Below are 24242 nucleotides of genomic sequence, written 5' to 3' on the forward strand. Positions count from 1 at the left end.
TGGGTTTCAGACATCAAAAATAAGAGTTGGCCATTGCTTTGTAAGAGAAAACAAACGCAAACGAGGGCAAATGAACCCCTCTATACCTGGAAATGCCAATGCACTTTTAATTTGCCCACATGCCTCCCTACCACATACCTTGTTATCACGAGTATCACTCACACGGGCAGATAAATACCCGGAGCTGTTGATTCAAAGAACATTTTGTCCTCAGTTTAAACACAATGGCTCCACTCAGGGTGGCACTGGGGGTGGAGAGCCTCGTTCACAGGGTGCCACCACAGCCTCAGTGGCTCTGAAGAAATGCATAAGGCCGGCCTTGTTCGGAAGAATCTGGGGCTTTTTCCACTCCTGTGAGCACTTTGCCCAAGGGTAGGAGGGAAGAATCTGGGGCTTTTTCCACTCCTGTGAGCTCTCTGCCCAAGGGTAGGAGGGGAAGGCAGGGGTGGAGGGGAGACCAGAGAGTGGCAGGGAAAAGAGGAGAGGCACCAAACACAAATATCCCAACGCCACAAAGCAACCCCTCCCTTGGTGCCGCCAGCAGCTCCCTCACTCAGGTGCCTTCTCAGGGATGACCTTGTGGGCACGCCCGGCCTCCCAGGATATATAACCTGCCCCAGGAGCAAACAAGCCAGAGAGGCAGCCCCAAGACAGGTTATTCCAAGATGAAGGCTTTCCTTGTGCTCCTGCTGGGAGCGCTCCTGTGCGTGGACTCAGGTAAGTCCCCACAAAGGATCTGCCCTCCCATCCCTCCCTGCAGGTTTTCAGACTGGAAGGAGGATTTGTAGTGGGATTTGGTAATTAGGGAAGAGAGAGATGTTGGCACATTGTCATACCAAGGTGTTTCCCTTCAGACGGGTGTTGAGTGGGAATAATGCACATCCCACATGGGGATGGTGGGAGCTGAGTGATGGGGAGAGAAGCTTCCAGGAAAGATAAATCCTGAATCCTGAATTAATCAAAATTAAATTTTTTTTCCCAGCCAGACCATATAGTTAAGGAGGAAGGGGAGGGGCTAAGTGGGGTGGGAGGATTATTTTCCTTCTTTCCAGGCTATCAAAAATGCAACATTTACGCAATGTTTTCTACCAACTTTTTTTCTGACTCTTCCTTTCAAAAGCAGACCGTGACTCTGCTCAGATTTCCAGAATTTTAGTGGGACAGTAAAAATGACTGTGCCATGATGTGTTATTTTATAGACTGAATGGGTGCACTTTAGATAATATCAGATTTTTATAGCTTCAGTAAGAAGAAAAAAAAATGGGTTTAAAGCAGCTTTTCCCTATTACCAGAGAAGAGAAGAATCAAATTTGGGGAGTTTCTCAATCAGCAGAGGATGCTTAAGGAACAAGCTGTGAAGGGTCTTGCACAGCCCTCAGACCTTTCTCTCTGCCGGCTTCCATCAGAACACTCAAAATTTGACTTTTATTGCTTTAAAAATCAGATCAGTGTGGGAACAGTTCAGCACAAATTGAGGGTTGGCTCCTCACCTCTGTGACTGCATCAGTCATTTGCAACAGAGAAGATTGGACAGAAGGAGACCAAGAGCCTCAAATTAATTCCTTCAATCACTAATTTCCAAACAGGTCTTTCCAGTGTCCTAAAAGAGTATTGAGATGCAGGTTTGATGGTCCTGGGGCTCAAGGAAATTTATTTATTTATTAATTAACTGACACTTGCAAGGCTCCAGTGACACCCTGGGGCACAAGTAGCTGACAGGAATAGGTAATTACACCACAGTCTCACTCCTCTGGGGACAATTTTTCACCAGGCCTATTTGCTTGGGAGGTGCCGTGTTTTCCCTGCCTTTGCTGGATGCACAGAGCAGCTCAGCAGGTGTGCCCAGCACTGATTTCCATCCCCTCTGCAGTGACATTTCCACAAGGGGTGGTCAGAGAGGGCTGAAAGCCATTTGCACTTTGATTTCCAGGAGGGCGTGATGGAAAGGGTGAGTCAAAAGTTAAGAACTGAGACAAGGGGCTGGAAGAGACTTTGCAAATTCCTTCTTCATCCCTCACGCAAGGCCAGGTCAGATGGGGCTTGCAGAAACCTGGTCTGGAGGAATGTGTCCCTGATGATCCTTCCAACCCAAACCATTCCATGATCCTCTTCAAGCCCTGCTGTCCCTCTGCTCTCTTTTTGCTCCCTCACTGCACTGACTACATCCAAAACATCTCCAGCATCTGCCAAACCTGGCTCCCACCTCAACCAGGTATATTATTATCCACAAAAAAAAAAAAAAAAAAAAGGAAAAAAAAAAAGAAAAAAAAATTTCCCAAACCCAAAGCAGAGAAGATATCTTCCTTTGAAGATCCCCAGATCCCCAGAATTGGTCCTGTTCTGTTTCCCTGTGGTTGAATTCTCTGGAAAGCTTTGGATAGATTGAAGATACATAGATACATGAGAGGTGTAGAATTGTTCCCCACCTGCAGGGCTGGGTCCAGTTCTGGGGTCCAGCATCAGAAGGACATGGAGCTGCTGGAGCAAGTCCAGAGGAGACCACAGAGGTCCCCATGCTCCGAGAGCTGGAGTCTCTTTCCTCTGGAGCTGGGAGAGCTGGAGGTGTTCACCCTGGAGAAGAGAAAACACTGAGAAGGCCTTACAGCCCTTTTCAGTGCCTAAAGAGACTCCAGGAGAGTTGGGGATAAATTTTTAGGAGGTCCTGTTGGGATAGGATAAAGGGTAATTTTTTTAAAATTAAAAGAGGGTGGATTTAGGTTAAGTATAATTAAGACATTTTTTATAATGAGAGTGGTAAAAAAAACCAATCAGGCTGCCCATGGAAGCTGTGGCTGCCCCATCCCTGGAAGTATCCATGTCCAGATTGAATGAGGCTTGGAGCAACCTGGTCAGCTGGAAGTTGTCCCTTCCCATGGCAGAGGGGTGGAACGTGATGATTTTAAAGTCCCTTCCAACCCAAACCATTCCATTATTCCCTGACTTCTCTCCTAACCCCTCTTGGTCTCCTGCAGCTTCATCTTTGCAGTGCTACAGCTGCACCTCCCAGCTCAGCAACTCCAAGTGCCAGACGGTGAAGACGTGCGGAGAGAACAACATGTGCAAGACGGACGTGATCCGTAAGGAAAATCAGGGGTGGGAAATGTCTTAGTTGGGATGTTGGAGCTAAAACTTTTCCCAGCCTCAGGTGTTCCATCCAGGCTCACCCAAGTCTGGATACACCAGGTGGTTTGGGCCAGCAAACCTCAGTGTGCAAGTGTCTTTCACCTGTGCAAAATTTGGTTTATTTCTCTTTCACAGCACCAAAAATTATTTGTTTGCGAGGGAAATGGTTAATTTGTTTTGCAATATTTGCAAACATGAATTAGGATAGGAGGGGCTGAGCCTGATCCATCCTGGTTGTGAAGTTAGGAGGCACTGATTTGAGGTGAAATCAATGAAAATGACAAAATTTCATCTCTGTGTCTGTGGGAAAATGTGAAAAACTAGGATTTTATCCTTCTGTCCTAAATCTGGTTTGCCCTGTCCAGAGCTGTGCCAACAGCTGAGTTGCTCTTGGACCTGGGGCACAAAACTCATCAGTGCCACATTTAAGCTCCTCTCTGTCAGGCAGTAGATGGGATATCTCCAGTAGGAATTATCCCAGTTGGGAATGTGCAAATCCATGACATTCACATGCAGGAGAGCCAAGATGTTGTAGGACTCTTTGTTATTTATTGCACGTGGCAAAGATTTGGTGCCCAGAATGGATTTTAGATCTCCTGGAGGAGAATGGGTCAAATCTCCTAGAGGTCAAAATCTGCTGGTAACCAGCAGTTGCCAAAAATGGCTAAAAAGATGGGCTGTGCCTCTCAGAAACAAATCAAACAACATCTGTGCCATCTGAAATGGGAATAGCCATGTTTCCATAATTTCCCAGGTGTGGAAACGCTCCATGCAACAAAGATGTTTGGGATTGGGCTTCACATGAGAGAGGGCAGGGTTAGATGTGATATTAAGAAGAAATTGCTTGCTTTGAGAGTGGTGAGGCCCAAAGAAACTGTGGGTCCTCCATCCCTGGAATTGTCCAAGGAGAGGTTGGACAGGGCTTGGATCAGCTTGGCCTAGTGGAAGGTGTCCCTGAGCATGAGATGATCTTGAATGTCCCTTCCCAACCCAAACCATTCTGTGATTCTGATTTTTGTCCCACAGAATGTGTCCCATTTTTCAATTCCACTAGTCTTGGCTTGTACTGAATCCTTGTAATAATGGTCCTGCTTTCCTCCCAGGGGTAGTGGCCTAGTGGAAGGTGCCCCTGAGCATGAGATGATCTTGAGTGTCCCTTCCAACCCCAAACCATTCGGTGATTCCGATTTTTGTCCCACAGAACAAGCATCCTGCTATTCAGTTCCACAAGGCTTGCCTTGTGGAAGGCTGAATCTTAGGCTAAGCCTAATGGTCCTGCTTTCCTCCCAGGGGTCGTGGGGCTCTTCAGCATCATCAGCAAGGGATGTGACTCCTCGTGTGACCCATCCTACCAGGACTTCAACGTGGGCAACAGGAACATCTCCTGCTGCAGCAGCGACCTCTGCAACGCCAACGCCGTGGGCAGCGTAAGGTCCAGCTATGGGCTGGCTGGAGGGATAGCGGCCGGAGTGCTCTGGACCATCCTCAACAACAAATTCTGAGGATCAAAGATGCCTCCCATGACCACAGAAAGTCTCAGAGCACCCCTCTAATAACAGGAACCCTAACCAGGAGCAGTGGGGTGTGTTGGGCACCCAGCACCCCAGGAGCTGATGGCAACTCTTTGCCATATGATGGCTTCTGCTTTAATCTCATTGCAAAGTTCCTCTGCTACCAGATAAGGAAAGGTGTGTTCATGTTATCTGCAAAACACCTAAAATAAAGTTATTTCTCCACCAACTGTGTCTTTCACTCAGTCATCTATTTCAGCCCACGGCAGAGCTGCAGGTGTGTGTTTTATGTCTGGCCAATGTCCAGCCCAGGTCATTGCTGTGCAATGTGACTTAAAGTCCTTTTTATGACCAGGTAATCTCCCCAGAGGAGAAGGGAAAAGCTACAGATGTATCTCCCTGGAGTTCAGGGAAGCCTATGATGCTTCTTCCCATGATGTTCTCCTGGAAAAACTGGCAGCCCAAGGTTTGGGAATGTGCACTCTTGGCTGAGTTAAAAACTGGCTGGATTCCAGGCACAGAGTGGTGGGGAATGGTGCCACATCTAGCTGGTGGCAGGTCACCAGTGGTGTCCCCCTGGGATCAGTACTGGGGTCAGTCCCATATATTTATTGATGATCTGGATGGGGAGGTCAAGACCACCCTCTGGAAGTTCATGTATGACACCAAATTGGGTGGGATGTTGATCTGCTGGAGAGCAGGAAGGCTCTGCAGAGGGATCTGGACAGGCTGGATCAGTGTTCCAAGGCCAGTGGTTTAAGATTGAACAACACCTATGAGTACAAGGCAGACTCTTTAACATCTCTCATAAACAGTAACAGCCCCTCTCTGTGGCTATAAATTCAAAGTTCTTCCGTGCCTTCTCCAGATTATTCATTTTATGGATATAAATTCAGATGTTCCCACCTTGCCTTGGGAGATCAAAAGCAGCAGGAAAAGCTCAGTACAAAGAGGCCTGAGAGAAACTCTCAGGTGTTTTCTAAGCTACACCCACATGAAGAGATCTGGTAAAAAAAAAAACTAGGGGGAAAACATAGAGAGTGAATCTGGGAAAGCCCTGGATGGGAAAACAGGATTTAAGGAGCTGTGAAGTCAGGACAGCAATGGTTGGAGGATTAAAAGGGGAGGGACACTGGCCAAGAGCCCCAAATTCCTCTCTTCCACCTTAAAACCTACTGGAGCTGCCAAGGATGTGGAGATCCACAGGCTGAAATAACAGGGAATCATTTCCCTGGGGGGATGAGTCACCTGGAGGATCCATAGCCATGGGACAAGGGTCAAAATCCCATATGGGATGTAGTCAAAGGAGCTAATGACACCATCTGCTGTTGTGAAAAGCTCATAAATCCTCAGGATGTGGGACTAATTGTAAGGAAGCTGCTAATTGTAGGAAGCTGGGAAGGGGTTTCCCCGGAGGAAATCAAGAATGAGCCACCTTGTTTATAGGAATCCAATCTGGTTATTGGTGAAGGGAGGATTTGGGACAAGTGCAGTGATTTATTCTGGCTTTTCCAAACCTCCTGAGTCATATCCCTGAAAAGAGGCTTGTCCAGCTGTAAGTCTTCCAGTCAGGCTGTTTTCTGCATGGGTGACCAACTCCGTGAGCTCTCCAATCCAGGGAATCTTCTCCTTGTGCTGCAAGGATGTCCCTGACACCCTTAATGCCCTGTGTCCACTTTCTGAAACAATTCCACATCCAGACGCCATTCCCAACAAGCAATTTTGCTGCTGTGGTCTTTTCTATAAACTAGGAATTTAAGTGGCCAAGGCATGGTGGCACCAGAGCCATTGGAGTCCTCAGGGAAATTGGGTCAAACAGCCTCTTCCAGCCTCTTCCAGCTTCTGGAGCAGTCAAACACATTCCTAAAATCATGGAATGGTTTGGGTTGGAAAGGACTTTGAAAATCATCTCATTCCACTGCCCTGAAGTGGGCAGAGGCACTTTCCACTAAACCAGGGTTCTCAGATTCCCATCTAACCTGGCCTTGAACACTTCCAGGGATGGGAATTTTGGGAATTTGTCCCCAAAATTTATATTTATACCTCAGGGGAGTATAAATGGGGGCTGTTCGTCTCTAGTTTAATATTTTGGTCCTGTGGCAATGCCATCTACTTCCTCGAGCCTGTAATTGAGCAGTTTCCTCCCAGAGCCAAGAGGAGGCTTTCCCAAGCTCTGTCAGTTGAGACCCAATGTCTAAACACTCAGAGGCTCAAGGGATTATTTCTTCTCCCAATTTCTGCCCTGAAGGAGTCCAGGACTGACCACTGAGTGGTTCTCATCTGGATTTACCCAGAGATAAATCCTCTCTGTGGATGTATCTGGAAGTTGCACAGGTAGGACGGCATGGAGCACCTCTCCTATAAGGAGAAGCAGAGAGAGTTGGGGTTGCTCAGCCTGAGAAGGGAAGGCTCTGGGGAGAGCTTTCAGTGCCTAAAGGGGCTCCAAAAGAGCTGGAGAGGGACTTTGGACAAGGGATGGAGGGACAGGACACAGGGAATGGCTTCCCACTGTCAGAGGACAGGGTTAGACAGGATATTGGCAAGAAATTTTTCCCTGGGAGGGTGCTGAGGTCCTGGCACAAGTTTTCCCAGAGAAGCTGTGGCTGCCCGATCCCTAGAAGCGTCCAAGACCAGGTTGGATGTAGTTTGGAGCAACATGGGATAGTGGAAGTTGTCCCTGCCCATGGTGGAGGGTTTGCAGCCCAGGATATTCTGGGATTTTCCATTATTTGGTGGTGAGATAGTTTAGAAAAGGTGCAGCTGGGAGAGGCCAAGACTGGGACAGAAACAGGAAAGAGCTGGGCAGGAGCCCCCTGTGGAACTGATGGCACCTGGCACAGCACTTGGAATATCCAATATCCACTGTCCCTCCTGGTCACCAACGGAGCAGCCTCAAAAACAACCCTCTGGTTTTTGGGAGGGCAAGGAGGTGGCAAACTGGGGCAGATAAATGACTCAGCTGCGGATCAGAACCTGGGCTGGGCCAGGGCAGGACCAGGAAGAGAATGAGATGTTTTCTTGAGGGCTGTGACTGCACCTTGGCAGAAAGATTGGTTCCCCCTCCTGCTTTAAACCCATCATAAATCTCAACAGGACTCTGGGTCAGGTCCCTCTGGTCTGCCCTCAACCCTCTGTCACCAGCTGTGCTCTGTTGGTGCAGAAATCTGTGATAATTTACATTTTGGGTGCTGATAAAACATCCTGAGAGCTGCTGCAGGACACACAAGCACAATATTCATCTGAAAAACCAGGCTGGGTTTATTTTGCCCAAGGAAATTGCTTCTTGAACAGTTTTATCAATTCTTCTGTCCTCTCCACACTTCTCAAATTTGAGAACAGGGTCTTAAAAAACTCAAGTGTCCCAGGCTGGGTTGGATGGGTCTTGGAGCAATGTGGTCTAGAAGAAGTTGTCCTTGCCCACCACGAGATGATCTTGAAGGTTACTTCCAAATCAAACCATTCCATGATTCTAAGGTTTCATGAATTCTCTTTTGTCGCAGACATCTTTTTTTGAAAATCCTTTCTTAAGATTTTTTCTTCCTGAGAAGCTGAGAGGCTCCAGGAACAAAATGTAAACAATGGTTATCTGCTGCTGTGGAATGCATCAAGTGGATTTTTGATTGGCCCATCTTGGATGTGTATAATTAATGGCAGAGTCCAAGACAGCTGCCTTTTGTTATCATTCCATTATTCTTAGCTTAGCTAGCCTTCTGAGATGAACCTTTTCCTTCTATTCTTTAGTATAGTTATAATGTTATTTATATCATAAAATAATAAATCAAGCCTTCTGAAATATGGAGTCAGATCTACGTCTCTTCCCTCATCCTGAAAACCCCTGTGACCACTGTCACACACTTTATTCCTGGTACAATTAACCAATTATTCACCATCCCTGTGGATAAGGATTAGGCCACCCAGTATTTCCTACAGCATGGTAGAATTTACGTTACCAGTCTGAAAAAGTTACTCTGAAACCACCCCAATTTGCAGCAGCTGATTAAAAACTGGATTTAAACCACTGGAGAAAGTCTGTGGATAAGCTGGACTTAGGGACCAGCAGTTGTGCTCCACATTTCCTTTATGACCCGGGGTGAGTTCCACAGCATTTCCATTCCTCTGCCTTGTTCAGATGTTATCAGGCCCAACACGTTCAGAGATGTTCAGATAGTGACTTTAACGGGCCAGGGGAGAGATTGAGGCTAAAAATGATCTCACAGAGCCAGCTGGGGAAGGCTCACCCCGCTCCCAGCCCACCCTGCCCAGCCACATTCCTGCTCTGAATCATGCACGTGTTGCTGTGCAATGAAAGTGTTTTTTGGGGACAAATAGAACAGTTAGCTCTCCTCCACCTCTTATTAAACTGATGGTTTTCTGGGCTACCTAAAAACAGAGGCCAGACAAAATTAAGAGGATAAAAAGCAATTATATTTATTGAAGGGCTTTCATTTGGGCAGATGAAGCCCACCAGGGGGCTACACCCAAAAAAACAGACAAGGGGTCACAGGTTTTTATACTTTTATAAGTTTGGTCCATTTGCTTATTGGGGGTTAATCCAATTACAGCTTAGGTAATGAAGTAATTTACCCTAAGTTTGCGCCTCCCAACTCACTTTTGTTTGTATTTCTCAGGGCCTGAGACAGTGAGTTGTCCTTGATTTCCAGGCCTGGAGAGAAATTGTTTTGTCTGATCAAAATGGGAAAGCAGTAGCTAGCAATGTATATGGACTTTAGAGTTATGCACTAAAGAATTACAGGATTACAAATACATGAAAAACATAAAATCTTAAATCCTAAGGCATCATTACCACTAAAAACCAATCCAAGTTCCTGCCCTTCGCAGGAATGTATAAAAAACACATGAAAAATATAAAAGCTTAAATCCTAAGGCATCATTACCACTAAAAACCAATCCGAATTCCTGCCCTTTGCAGGAATATATTAAAAAACACATGAAAAATATAAAAGCTTAAATCCTAAGGCATCATTACCACTAAAACCAATCTGAATTCCTGCCCTATGCAGAACTTCCCTTGATGAATTGTAGTTGCCTCTCATGCAGGACAAGCCAAGTTCGTTCCATGGCGTCTTGATTATTCCCACTCCCATCCTGCCACTTGACAGCTCCATGTGCCAGGGGACCCTTGATCCCTCATTTCTGACCTTATCCTGAGCTCTCTTAATGCCCTTCCAAACTCTTTTTCAGGACTCTTTGCAAAACAGGTGCTGCTCTGACTCACCTGATGATGTTCTTGATGCTCAGATTCTCTTGCAACCCCAACCTCCTCCCTCTATGGCTTCTCTGATTCCTCATCCATATTTTATGGAGACATCACCTTAAAAGCCATCAACTCAGTAAAAAAGCTCTTGTAATGTGCCTTTCCCAGAATTTTTTACACCAGACAAGTTCACCCCTGACAGTGGAATAAATTCTGTGTCTGGATTACTGAAATTTAAGGGCACCTGCCCACCTCTGCCAGTGGTTCCCCACATGAATCACTCAAAGACACCATGACCCAGCCCTGGAACCTTTCCCAGCTCTGCTGGTGGCCCTCCCTGGCTGGGGTAGTGTCACCACCTCCCCATAAAGAGAGGTGACAGGTGTGGGCCTGAGTCAAAAGAAGCGAAAAACATTTTGCTCCTTCCCCTCTGCTTATTTTCATTCAGATTCAGTCGAGGAAATCTGTGGAATGAGGACTTCACCCAGGGCAGGGAGTGAAAGTGGAGTGATGGAGTTGTTCTCCTCAGGGGTCACCACACACTGAGTTATTTGCAGGGACAAACCTGGGTGGTGCCACACAGAGGTGCCAAATGAGTTGTGATGCCTGCTTTTGGATTTACATTTGGCAGCAGCCTTTGAACTCGCGAAAATAACAGATTTGTCTGCTCTCACCGACAAATTCAAGAAAAAAAATGATGTAATCTCTGTCTGTAACCTCTAGTATTTCTTCAATGAAGAGGAGGGTGATCATTCATCCTGCTTAAAATATTATTTTTTTTTCACACCTTCCTTCCTAACTGCCATAATTAAAAAGAGAGGAAGGTGTGGCCAAGGTTTCAAATCAGCACTTGAAATGTGATAATTGGAACACACCTGTCCTATTCCATTCCTCTGCATGTGAAATGAAAAAAAAATAGAAAAATAAAGGCAGACTTGCCATCAGAATTTGACAATTAAAATAAAATGGGAATATTTAGAAGAAAATAATTGGGAAAGCAACCCTTTCCACTCTTGCTCTTGCAAGGAGGAGGCAGGGAATGGCGATTCCTTGTCATGAATGAGGCGCTCATTTCCAGTCATTACCTTTGGACTGGCTCCAGCTGCCTTGCATAAAATGACAGAGCATTTAACAACATTCTCACACCCATGGACTATCAAAGACAGCTGTTTCCCTGCCCTTCATAATCCCAGACAATTAATTTATCTTCTCTGATGTTTTTGCAGCAAATGTTCTGTTACCAGGCGCTCAAGTGCAGCAGCTCTGCCCTGCTTCTCCTCATCTCTTTGATGAGGAAAAGAAATATTTGCCTTTGCCATGGAGATCTGTTGATTCACAGTATCCATGCGAAGCAGGGATTCGTTGTCAGCATGTCCCTGTCAGGAATTCTTGCAGGGTTTTCATCAGTGTCACCTGTGTCCATAAGAATTGAGAATTCCCTGACACTTGGATTACCAGAAAAAATTAGGTGGATTCACTTCTTGGCTATCCCCAAAATTTATTGTCCCTTTGTGTTTGTTTGTTTGTTCGTTTGTTTGTTTTAACATTACTGTACAAGTTATGAGGTCCATTTTGGCATAAATCAAGCCCAAGACATCCTGATATACACTGAATTCCCTGTAAGGATCCTGCTTAATGAGCACAGGAGGTGGGATACACCCACACACCCCCCAGAAATGTGGGTTGAATAAAGAGTGAGAAAAATATTTCCTTAAAAATTATGGAAAGCAAAACACAAACAAATTACTACTTTTCTGGCCTTCTAGAAATGGGATCAGCCCAGAAGTCACAGCTCCAGGACAGTGGACACCTCTGAGCACTGGAGGTTCTTCATCCCTGCTGTCACCAGCATGGGTTGAGGTCAAGGATCTCCCAAACAATTCCTAGGGGTGGCAGAGGAGTTAAAATAACCCAAACACCATTCCCAGAGGCCATTTGGGTTTTGGCAAGCAAAATAATCACAGATCATTTTTTTAGTCAGCTTCAGTGCCAGAGACTCGTCCTCAGCATCTCTGTCCCTGCCCATAGCAGGGAGTTGTTTGAGAGGATCTTTGATAACCTTTCCAAAATAAACTATTTCCATGATTCCGTGGTCTTCAATTTTTTAGATGCTCTGCAGCATCATTTTTAACCAACAAATAGTATTTATTGCAGTAGAGATGCACAGAGAAAGGCTGTAGATGTTTGAAGAGACTGAAGGGTTTTGTGTGAAAATGTGACATTGAATTGTGGGATTGCTGAGGCAGGAGAAATCTGAGTAATCTGGTGAAGGGAACTCCTCTTCCAAATGGATTCAAGAGTTCTCAGACTGAACTATTCCCAAAACCATTCCCGAAACCAACTCCCAAACTGGATTTGTCCAGTTTTCAACCAGTGTCTTCAAAATGTCTTCAACCAGTCACTACCTCAACCCAGATCAAGGTCTACACAAATGGTCATTGCTGTTGCTGGTCCATGCAATATCCTCACATCCAGGGCTGCACATCAGTATTCTCCATTCTCAGCAGAAATTCCTAATATCCAGGCTGGAAATGTTTGTTTTCCTCCAAAGTTTTGTGACTCTGTTGTGAAATGTCTCATTCTCAGAGACATTTGTGTAAAGTGGAAAAGATGCAAAGAATAGAAATGGAGTCTGGGATGGGTGTTTATTCCCCACTTGTGAAAGAGAAAGAAATTAATGGTTAATGGGATGAAATTTAGCAGGTCTAAATGACAGATTCTGCACCTAAGATGGAGCAATGCCAGGCACAAGATAAACTGGGAGAGGAGGGACTGGAAACCAGTCCTGCAGAAGGAATCTGACAGGAGTTCCATAGGAGTCACCAGCGTGTCCTGGCAGCCAGGAGGACAAACCACATCCTGGGCTGTGTCCAGGGAGATTATCCTGCTGTGTCCAGCATTGCTTCCCCTAGAACATTCTGTACAATTCTGGGCCCCACCAATCAGGAATGATGGGAATGTCCTGGAGTGCATCCACGTAAGGGCAATAAACCTGGAGAAGGGCTGGAAGGAAAGTCCTTGAGCTCTCTGGGTTTGCCCAGTTTGGAGAAAATGAGGATGAGAGGAAACCTAATTGCAAATCCCTGAGCAGACAAAGTGGAGAGGGGTGTGCTGAGCTCTTCTCCCTGGGACCCAGGGACAGGACATGTGGGAAAGGGTCAAAGCTTCACCAGGGGAGGTATAGACTAGATATCAGGAAGGATTTTTTGCCAAGAGAGCGGTCAAACACTGAAACAGCTTCTTGGAGTGGTGGTTAGTGCCTCAGGTCTGTCAGAATTTGGATTTCAGAATATGCTTTAAATTCTGGTCAGCCCTGGACTTGGACTGGATGGGCATTGTAGAACCCTTCCAACTGAAAATTCCAGTCAAGTCTAGTGTAATCTAATTTATTCTAATCTATTCCAATCTAACCTAATCCATCCTGTTGAGGACAGCTGGCTCTTTCCCTGCACATATTTTACCACACTTTCTGTGAAGAACCTCAAAACACCAAGGGTGGAGCCCAAACAGACCAGGAAACAAAGCCACAACCCCTTGTGTCTAGGCCAAGGTAAATGCCCTGCCACCACCACCCCGGTGATTCACCACAAAATAAAAACCAGGGGACACCTTTGCATCACGGAAATGACAGGGGAAACTTTTGTTGGCGCTGTTATTTAGATGTCGACATGAACAAGCCCAAATCCTCTGGCTGAAGTAGAGCTCACAGCTGCCTCTTTCCAACCCAACGGTGGGATCAGGAGCAGGCAGCATCCTGAGGACAGCCAGGAATGCAGGAGGCAAAGAGACAATGCAGACACTCTGGGAAGGTTTTTAGTGAAGGGTGGATGTGCTGCTCTGCCCCACATGACAGGGCTGTGTCTCCAAGAGGAGCCCAAGAGGAGAAGAAGAGGAGATCTGCTTCATCAGTATCAAGTTCAGAATCGTGGAATGGTTTGGGTTGAAAGGGACCTAAAAGATGACCCAGTTCCAACACCCCTTCCACTATTCCAGGTTGTTCCAAGCCCCGTCCAACCTGGCCTTGGACACTTCCAGGGATCCAGGGGCAGCCACAGCTTCTCTGGGAATTCCATGGCCTCACCACCCTCCCAGCTCTATCAGATGTTCTTTCCTCCCTTGTCCTTCTCAATTTCCTTTTGTCCCATTTTGAGGGGAACTTCAGGGAAGATGAAATTCCTTCATTAATGTCCCTGATTTCAACCCAAAATTTTCATTTTGGAGATTAAAAAAGCTACCACTGAGGTTTTAATTTTCATTTTTGCTCCTGGTTAATGGAAATTTGGACATATCCATCCCTCAAGGTCTCCTGAGGTTTTTTCTCCAATATTTTGGATGCCTCAGAAGTCTCTGTGGAGCCTCCAAAATATGCAGGAAATCAGCACCATCCCTGAAGCAACAGCTGAAGGAGACACAGCGAGGCCAAAATGTATTTATTGTTTTAATTTAAATCTCATCAGACTTTATCAGTTTTACCCCTTGTGCACCTCTTCCCTTACCTTTTGCTGGGAAAACCTGTGCCAGGGCCTCCCCACCCTCACAGGGAAGGATTCCTTCCCAATATCCCACCTAAACCTGCCCTCTGGCAGTGGGAAGCCATTCCCTGTGTCCTGTCACTCCATCCCTTTTCCAAAGTCCCTCTTCAGCTCTTTTGAAGCCCCTTTGGGTACTGGGAGGGGCACTAAGGTCACCACAGAGCTTCTCTTCTACAGACTGCACAATCCCAGCCCTCTGAGCCTTTCAATATATTTAATAGGATGCTAAGGCAAACAGATCCCACACATCACAGCACAGTGAATATTCCACTTATGTGTCACCCTTATTTTCCTTGTCACCTTCCTCCAGCTTCATCCAGGCAGAGCTGCCACGAGACCTTGGGAGCACTTTCAGCAGAAGCAAGGTGTAAATTTCAGTCTCACCTTACTCACATGGGGAATAACTTTCAAACCAGCTCAGTTCACCCCCAAACCAGTGGAAATCTCACCTGGGCTCTTCCTCCATCATCCACTTCTACCATTCCAAATCTTGGAGTTATCCAAACATGAATTGCCAGGGCATAGGCACTGCCAAAATAGTGGAGTGTGGAAGAGCTGGATTCATCTGTACCCAAAGCTGAGCACTGTCCATAAACTCTTATTTTTAGCTATGTGGGGTGTTTGCTAACCTGGAACTCCAAATGAGGCATTACCCAAAATCCTTGGATCACAGGACAGATATCCAGGATAGATAGACATTGGAACATTGGATGGACAGGTGGGCATTGGAGGCTGAAAAGACTAAAGGTTTTCCTGGAATGTTACTGCTGGGAAGGTGATAAAACCTTTCCACTCAAGTGTCTGGCAAAACCACTGTTTATATTCAGTCCAAACCAGTCCAAACCTTCTGTGTCTCCATCCCAGTTTTCCAGTCATGAACGTGGATCTGTTCTCCAGCCTTGAAAACTCCCAGGCTGGCACTGAGCCTGGGACATTTATATGGAGAAGTGAAGGACTATTTTTCTCTAGTGCCACCATTTTTCTTATCTCAGGCAATTCTTCCCTGCTGTTGAGTGTGTCCATATTTGGGAAAGAAATCCCATCTCTTTCAGAATTATGGAAAGGTTTGGGGTTTAAGGGACCTTCAAAACCATTAATTTCCAATCCCATGCCATGGGCAGGGACACCTTCCACTATCCCAGGTTGTTCCAAGTCCTCTCCAACCTGGTCTGGAACACTTCTAGGAATGGGGGAGTCACAGCTTCTCTGGGCAACTTAATCCATTGTTTCCCCTCTCTCACAGGGAAAAAAATTCTTCCCAAATTCTGATGTAAATTCTCTTTTAGTTTAAAACCATTTCCCCTTTGTCACATTGCCATCTGTCTGTGTGAAAAGCCACTCTCCCTCTTTATTAAATCTTCCCTTTTGGCTTCATATTCCCTCCATTCTCATCTCCCCATGAACCTTTTGATGGGAATTCAGGTCCCTCAGCCACTGGTGGGGAAATGCACCTGGTGTTGAACCTTTTCCATGCTCCACAGAGATTCCAGCCGGGAATCATCCAAGAATTCCGGCGTCTTTCATCTCCCAATCATCTCCAGGTGACGTCCTCGTTTACCGTGCAATTGACTTATTATGGTGGATGATCCTCTTTAATCCATGACTTGCATCCAAGCCACCTGCTTGTTCATGATACCCTGATCCTTCCTGGAATTGCTGAGGCTTCCCGAATTTGTGCCACCAGTAAATTCCCTCCTATTTGGCATCTTTCAAGGTCTTAACAGAAAATTTTAAGCAAGAGCACTCCAAAAGTGAGGAACGGCACTGAAGAATTTCCCCAGGCTCATATCCTGCTCCCAACACATTAAATATTTCTAGCTCCTCCACTCCCAGGCCTTTAAAAAATTCTCACCCATCTTGTTTCAATTTAATTTCCATCTGTGCCATCTTAATAAATATTCCCACATTATTTTGTGTTATTACTTTGCTAAACTTGACTTTAAATATGATTTTATTAACATGAAAACAGAAAATACAACATTGGATTTTAAGTATTTTTCTGGGTTTTTTATTGTTTTCCTTCCTTCAAACCCTGTTTTTACTCCTGGCACTCTATTGAGGTCAGACAATGGCTGTTACCCCTCCTCTTTTTAATTTAGGGGTTAAATTCTGACCTCATGATTCTGCCTTGACCAATTTATAAACAATATTTGGGAGTGGACCTGGACCTGTTTTTCTGTATCTCATCCAAGAGTTCTGGGATGGAAAACATCCTGTCCTGCTTTGTCATGGTTTGAATACATTGAATTTTTTTTTCCACCCCAGTTGTGGTTGTTTCTTTTTTTGGACACTTTTTTTATGCTATCTTTACCCCCAAATTCAAAAGCATTTTATATATTAAATAAACAAATGGTTAATTTAATATTCATTTTTCATCTATCACTAGTTTATTTTGCCTTTCAATTTAAAAGTTAAATAATTTTACATCATATTTAAATAACTTTAAATAATTCATTTAAAATAAATTAATAAATAACATTCAATGTCTTTCTCAAGATCTAAGTAATTTTGACTATTGCAAATTTTTACTTCATATATTTCTTAACCTCCCTCGTGTTGTTTTGTCTGCTGCTCCATTTTTCATCTATTCCTTTTGGCTTCCCTCTCATTCCTGGAATAATCTTTGAAATTATTCAGCTATGTCAGGCCACAGTCTCTCTCTCTAGAAATTTTTTTCTCCACTTTTCCTCTTTTTTACTGGAAAAAAACCAAAGAGGTTTCTGAATCTTTCATTTCAGTGAACCACAATCTTCACACTTTGCATCCATACCCTTGAACTTCCAGTTCACTTCTCTTTTTTCCTGGATATCAACAAATACATCTGGATATCAACATAATTGTCTATATATCAACCATATATCAAAGCTTTTCTGCTTATCTAAAACTGAATAATCCCAAAAGTCAGCCGGATGAGGGGACAACATTATTCCAAGTGCTTTATACTCCTGATCCCAGAAATCAGGGTGTGCCACCTCAAAAACTTCTCTGCAGGGAGGGACAGGCAAGGAAGGAAAGACACGATTGGTCTGTGGTGTAGGAGGCTAAAAGGAGCTGAAGTCAAGTTAAATCAAAATTAATTGGCAAAGCCAAACTGCTGTAGGAAGCCAAGAAGCAGGACAACAAATGGAGAGAGCATTGGATGTGGTCATGGAAGTTGGACACGTGGATGGGTGAGGAAGGAGCTTGGTCCTGCTGGGATGGATTGGAAAAATTCAGAGGAAGTCCAGAGTTGGAAGGGACCTTCAAGGATCACCAAGTCCAGCTCCTGGCCCTGCACAGGACACTCCAAGAATCCCAGAGTGTGCCTGAGAGTTGTTCTGGCAAGGAGAGGCAGCCCTGAGACTCCCCTGTGTCCTGAGCTCTGTCCCCACAGTGTGGGCAGCAGGTGAGAGGGGGATTCTGACCCACTGCCCCCCTGCTCTACTCAGGTGAGATCCCACCTGGAATTCTGCATCCAGGTCTGGAGTCCAACAGCAGAGGGATGGGGACATGCTGGAGCAAGTCCAGAGGAGGCCACGGAGATGCTCCAAGGGCTGGAGCCCCTCTGCTCTGGAGCCAGGCTGGGAGAGCTGGGAATGTCCAGCCTGGAGAAGAGAAGGATCCAGGAGACCTTAGACCTTCAGGCAATGGAAGGGGCTCCAGGAGAGTTGGAGAGGGGCTTTGGAAAAGGAATGGAGTGACAGGTCATTGGGAATATCTTCCCACTGCCAGAGGGCAGGGTTAGGTGGGATATTGGGAAGGAATTCTTCCCTGTGAGGGTGCTGAGGAGTGGAATTCCCTGTGAGGGTGCTGAGGAGGAGAAGCTGTGGCTACCCCTGGATCCCTGGAAGTGTCAAAGGCCAGGCTGGATGGGGCTTGGAGCAATCTGGGATAGTGGAAGCTGCCCTTGTCCGTGGCAGGGGTTGGAACAAGATGATTTTTAAGGTCCCTTCCAACACAAGCCACTCCACAATTCCATGACAAAACACACACATTTACTAAGAAGAGGCCTCCAGGTGACCCCATCTCCACCCTTGCAGGGCTTGCTTTAAAGCCAGTGAAGGTAAGCAGGTAATCCCCAGTGCCATCCACTTTTTGATGAAGCTTTTGTCTGATGAAATTTGGTTTTGTCTGCCTGACTGGAAAAAGAAACAGCTCCAGTGAGTCACCCAGGAGCCACCTATGGTAGAGAAGAAAGGCTGTGCTTAGGCCCAGTGGCTCCCACTCCAGACTTTTTGTCTGCTTCAATCTTCCCATGACTCCACAAATTTTCAAAAGTTATTTCTGCTGCGTTTTCTGCTAATTGAGGCTCCCACAAATTTATGCCTTGACCATACAGAACCCCATGATGGGAATTGGCTTCCTTGTCATGCTATTCCCATTATTGTGCTGGATCCCCATGGCAACACCCAGCACAGGCTAATTTTATTACTTAGCAGGGGTTACTTATTTAGCTTGACTCATCCAGATCTGTATCTGGCGACAGACTCTGCTGCCAACCTGTCAGTCAGAGGCACTGCTGATGATGCTGAAGGGTGACAAAGTGATGTCAGGCACTTCTCACCCACAGACTCAGTGACAGCCCCTGGGTTTGACAAGTGACAAATTCGTGGCCAGGTCTGTTTCCTTTCTCTGCACAACCAAAGTTGATAAAGAGGGAAAATCTTCCTGAGATAAAGGAAGGAAGTAGCTCTGTGACTGGCCAGTCTCTGCACGTTGCCCTCGTACTGCAGAATGTTGATAAGAGATCAACAGTGCCATCAGCTGAATAAAGTGTGGTAAAAAATGCTGGGGACTCCCAGCCAACAGCAGCCCCGAGGAATGTTCCCAGCATCCTTCAGCCTTGGCTTTTTTAGTGTTCGAGCGCCAGAAAAGGGAGGGGTCACCATGCCTGGAAGTGTTCAAAAATCACATGGATCAATTGAGGACATGGTTTAATGGGGAACATGGTGGTGGCTGGATTTGGTGATCCCAGAGGTCTTCTCCAACCTTTAACAATCCCATTATTCCAAATAGTCCAAATTTCAGGTGGAAAATCACATGGCCACAGACTCCTTACATGTTGGAGTGTGGATTTATGGGTCACATGGGCTTTCACATAGAGTTGGCAGCAATTGCCACTGGGATGGAAAAGGGATGAATGAACACCAGAATGAAAAGGGAATTTAAAAGGGATCAGGATCTATTCTCTGATCCTGATCACAACTGTCCCAGCTTGTGCCTGAATTTCTCATCCTTCTAACCAGAACAACCTTTCTGGAAACATCCTTGGCCCTCAGAGTGTGCCTGGACATTCCCTGGAACAAATCCAGTGGGTTCAGGACATGACACATTCAGGAACCACTTTACACTAGCTAGACATCTCTCAAGTTTGTGGTAGGACTGACACAGCTTAAAGAAAGCCTGAAATGCCTGAATTGTGGATATTCATCCCTCTGGGATCCAATCCAGAATCACATCTTGGACATTTTTGCTGTTTTCAGAAAATGCTTAAGGGACCTACATTCCCTGGGTGGATCAAACACAAGTGATGCCTGAAGGAATTGTCCCCAGCCCTCTGGCTGGAAGAAGAGGAACTTGAGCAAGTTGGTCTAGTGTAAGGTGTCCCTACCCATGGTTGGGAGGTTGGATGAGATGAGATTTGGGGTCCCTTCCAACCCAAACCATTCCATGATTCAATGATTCCAACCTCCACGTGACCACATCCCTGGACTTCCCTTTTTCCTCTCAGAGCCCTGAACACAACTCACCTTTTTGTAAAAGTCTTTACATCTTTTTGTAAAAATCCAGCAAGCTGGGATCTTTCCTCCCATCCTGCTTTTTAGTCTTGGGATTAGTGATCTTAAGCCAGAATTCGGGAAATGCAAGTACAGTTCCCTTCTCTGCTTGGAGTCGTTCAACTTCTCACCTCACATCTTCAGATGTGCCAAGCAGCAAAATGAAGCTCAGACACAGAAAAAAAAAGGGTAGAAGCTCTTTAGAGACTGAATCAGAGCTGTGAATCTGGATTTTTTTTTTTTTTTTTTGGGATACTTTCCATGGAGGAGAAACATTTAATACCAAACAGCTCCTGGAAGACAGACCTGAAGCGCTCCTTGGAGAAGGGTTCTCACATTTTCACCCTTTTCCAGCCCAATGAAACTTGAATTCCTTCCTGCCCAGTGGCAGAGTTTCATCAGGAGGGTGGAGACCAACTCCACCCCAACAAGCCCAAAGTCTTGTTGTTGACACACACCCATGAGAGGTGGAACTTCCATTGGATCATCAAACATCGCTGCGGCCACGGGCATGGGCAGAGAGGTTCCCAGCCACTGAGTCACACGTGAAGATAGATGGTGGAGCATCCAAAAAGTCCCCTGGCAAAAATTCTGCCCCTTTGGAATCACAGGAGCTGAACTCCAGGTGGCTCAGTGTAATGATCAACAGTATCTGTATTTTCCTGCAAACCAATTATCACCAGGATGCTCGGGAATCCAATATCTGGGAAATGGAGCAGACTCCATCCTGCAAATCAGTTCTCAGGAAAGACAATGATGTCATGTAGATTGATGCCATGGTTACCATGACATGACCACGGTGTCACCATGACATGACCTGGTGTTCGTATCACGGGTGGATCCATAAACAGGATTCCCCCTGTTTATTCCTGGGATTGCAGAGGAGAAGGCTCTGGGGTGATCTTGTTGTGAGCTCTCATTAGCTGAAAAGGGGCTCCAGGAGAGCTGGAGAGGGATTTTACACCATGGGCATGGAGTGTTGGGATTTTGGACAAGGGCGTGGAATGTCAGGACAAGGCAGAATGGCTTCAAACTGAGAGTGGGTTTTATGGGATATTGGGAAGAAATTCTTCTCTGTGAGGGTGGGGAGCCCTGGCACTGGTTGCCCAGAGAAACTGTGGCTGCCCCAGCCCTGGAAATGTCCAAGGGCAGGTTGGACAGGGCTTGGATCATCCAGGGATAGTGGAAGGTGTCCCTGCCCATGACCAGGGATTAAAACTGGGTGATCTTGAAGGCCACTTCCAACCCAAAACATTCTGGGATTCTACGGAGTGGCTCAAGAAATGTCCAGATCTGGGCTGGACAATGTGGGAGAGAAGGTGGTGAAACAGAGGGAGTTCAGAGAAGGACCATCAGAAGCATTAAAGCCTTGGAGAACAGAGAAGTCAGAGAGCCCACCAAAGTCTATCCAAGACATATCCCAGACAAAATACATTTCTATGGAGAAGAGGAAAATTGCAGCAGTGAGAAACTGAATTTAGTTGAGAGGTGCAACAAGAGCCACTGGCTGTAGGGACTCCATAAATCATCATAGAAATATTTTACACAGGACTAATTTCACGTGTGGCTGATAAACAACAACTGGAACAGCTGAGCAAAGCTTGGTGTTCACTCCCTGCCACAGAACATCTCATAAAATGTGGGGTTTAATCATTCAAACAAGAGTTGACTGTAAGGGAAATTAGAGCAGGTGAAGCATTTCACCTTCTTACCCGCAAACACCAAATTTCTGTAATCTGCCTTTCCTGCTATTTGTGATAAGCAGAGAGAGATTATGTCTCCCTGTATTACGTTATAAATTAAGACAGTCTCCCAGGGACAGGCTGGGAGAGGGTTTAGATTGATCCCACTGAAAATTCCCGAAGGCTTTTGGCACACAAACCTTTCTCCCTAACATACCACACCTCGTTGATATTCTCAGCTCTCTAGACCCAAAATGACATTTCAACCAAAGTCCCTTCTGGCTCCTGTCAGTCAGTGCTTAAAACCTTTCCCAGGCTTTATTCTTCCCCTGACAGAGACAGAAGGGAATTTTTAGGACCTCCTGAGTCCTACAAGCTGTCTAAGCCTTTCCCAACTGCCCCGTCAAACTACAGTTTACACATACTTATCAGGTTTAAAGCAGGTCAGGTTTCTTCCCTGCCTTTGTTTACAGAAATAATCCCAATTTTTTTAGTGTTTAATATCCAGCCTCAATTTCCAGTCTCATTTAACTTAGGTTTGTCTTAACTCTGCCAAACTAAAAGGAGCCAGTGTTTTCCATGTCATCTTTTGGTGTGAATCCTGTTGTCCCACTCTCCTCATTATTGCTTTGGTGTTTTCTCGTTTTTTTTTTTTTTTTTCGTTAGGATCCCATTTTATTCTTGACAATGGCAGTGGAATTCTACCTGGGAAGCCAGAAGGGTGTTGCCACTTCCAAAATCAAAAATCCAAATCCCTCCTATCCCAATACACACCCAGACACCACCTGGGGCTGTTTTTGTTAGGTTTTGGGTTTGTTTCCAGGGCTCCATCTCTCCGTGAGCTCCTGATTATCTTTAGATCAAGGAATACCTTAAAGGTAACAGACCTTAAAGGTCTTTCCTTGCCTCCACAATTTTGCTGGAATGCTCCCAAATCCTCTTTCCCTGAAGTCTGGCACTGCTGCACCTCTGCAGGAGCTCTGGTGTTTTGACAGTGTTTTGCCTTATGGAAAGATTTCCAACATCTCAAAGCCTTTAAGACAGAGTTAAGTCAGTGGTTAAGTATTTATATCCTTATTTCTTCAACCACACAGATTTATCCCAAAAATTTCTTGGTATGGAATGACCATGGACATTTCCACTCCACAATCCACCCAGCAGCTTTACTGTGCCAACCCCACTGTGCTTTCCCATTGAGGCACAACCACCTGGAATGCTGAAAGCACTGGATCTCTTCCAGTTTCATGGCTCTTAATTAGGATATTGCTCAAATGTGCCTTGAGCTGCCCTGTTCCAAGCAAGGATCTGGATGTAACCAGGTCTGGCGGCTTTCACCAAGTGGATTTTTTTCCTATGTCCCCAGAAAAATATAAAAATATGTTTTATCCAGTTGGTTTTTTTTAGCACCTGAACTTGGAGAGCACAGAGAGATAAAATAAAGGATAATTTTCATTCTTATAGAAAAGGATTAGGGTGTAGGTCTTTCTCTCCCTTTCCCACAGCTCTGTCAGCTTTGTGTCATCCGTGGCTGTGGAAATTTTCATTAGCAACACTTCTCGGGTTACTGGGAACCATCCTCCATCTGGGAAGAAGGAGAGGCTGCTGGAAATGGCAGAAATATTCCCACGTGTGTTGTCGTGACAAGTCTGTGACAGGCAAAGCACCTCATTAAAGCTCCTTCACTCACCTCATCTCCAGCCCTAAAATCTCCCAAGTGCTCCAGTGATTCACAAACTTTGCCTCTTTGGCTTATTCAGCTGTTTTATGGGAAATTACACAACTCCAGGGTTTTCCAATTTGGATCAAAACAAACCCAAGGAAAAGTCTATCAGCTCTTCCTGTGAAATATAAAATACCAGCAGCTCAGTCCAAAGGGAGAAGTAAATAATTTCTCCCCGGCTCCAAGCATTTTTAAGCTGTCTCCCCAAATATTGGATAAGATACAAAATAAATTAGGATGTTTGAAAGGGTTGCCCTGATGTGGATAAAGTGAAATTTGCTATCAGGAAGGTGCTGGAATGGGAAAATTGATTAATTGTTCCATGTTGGGCTTATTTCCCAGCTTCAGGATAAAATTTGGTAAAAAATTGACAGCTTTCCAAAGGGAAGCTGAGCATCCTGCTTTGCCAGCATGACCCAGGACCTAAAACCACATGATTTATCCCAATTCCAGACTTGGAAGTGGGATATGGAAGCACCATATCCCACTGGCCTCCAAGTGATTTCTATGCCCAGCAGCTCAGTTAATAATCAAGGGATCCAGAAACCAGGCTTGATTTTGAACTGGATTTGGGAAAACATCTTTGGGCAACCCCAGTCCTGCCAGCCCATGGAATAATTTCTCCAAAGCACGTGGAAGCCAAGCCTGCTGTCACTTGCCCCTTGCCAGTTGTTGGCCAGTATAACATGTGTGACACAAGCCA

At 45.5% G+C, this 24242-nt stretch overlaps 1 protein-coding gene across 1 annotated transcript; it reads left to right on the forward strand.

The window, feature by feature from the left end:
- Window positions 1–478: 478 nt before the first annotated feature.
- Window positions 479–4863, forward strand: LOC131565935 (prostate stem cell antigen-like). The gene is made up of 3 exons (XM_058817035.1): window positions 479–717; window positions 2973–3077; window positions 4414–4863. Exons 1-3 carry the CDS (start codon window positions 666–668, stop codon window positions 4623–4625), a joined length of 369 nt encoding a protein of 122 aa, XP_058673018.1. The 5' UTR covers window positions 479–665; the 3' UTR covers window positions 4626–4863.
- The last annotated feature ends 19379 nt before the right edge of the window (window positions 4864–24242 follow it).

This window comes from Ammospiza caudacuta, chromosome 1 (genome assembly GCF_027887145.1).
Source record: "Ammospiza caudacuta isolate bAmmCau1 chromosome 1, bAmmCau1.pri, whole genome shotgun sequence".
Lineage (NCBI taxonomy): Eukaryota > Metazoa > Chordata > Aves > Passeriformes > Passerellidae > Ammospiza > Ammospiza caudacuta.

Bases quoted from the DNA above. Each gene is read 5' to 3' on its own strand.
- LOC131565935 (XM_058817035.1), top strand. From the start codon at position 666: ATGAAGGCTTTCCTTGTGCTCCTGCTGGGAGCGCTCCTGTGCGTGGAC. The intron at 718-2,972 runs GTAAGTCCCCAC...GGTCTCCTGCAG, and splicing joins GCTCCTGTGCGTGGACTCAG to CTTCATCTTTGCAGTGCTAC. The intron at 3,078-4,413 runs GTAAGGAAAATC...CTTTCCTCCCAG, and splicing joins GTGCAAGACGGACGTGATCC to GGGTCGTGGGGCTCTTCAGC.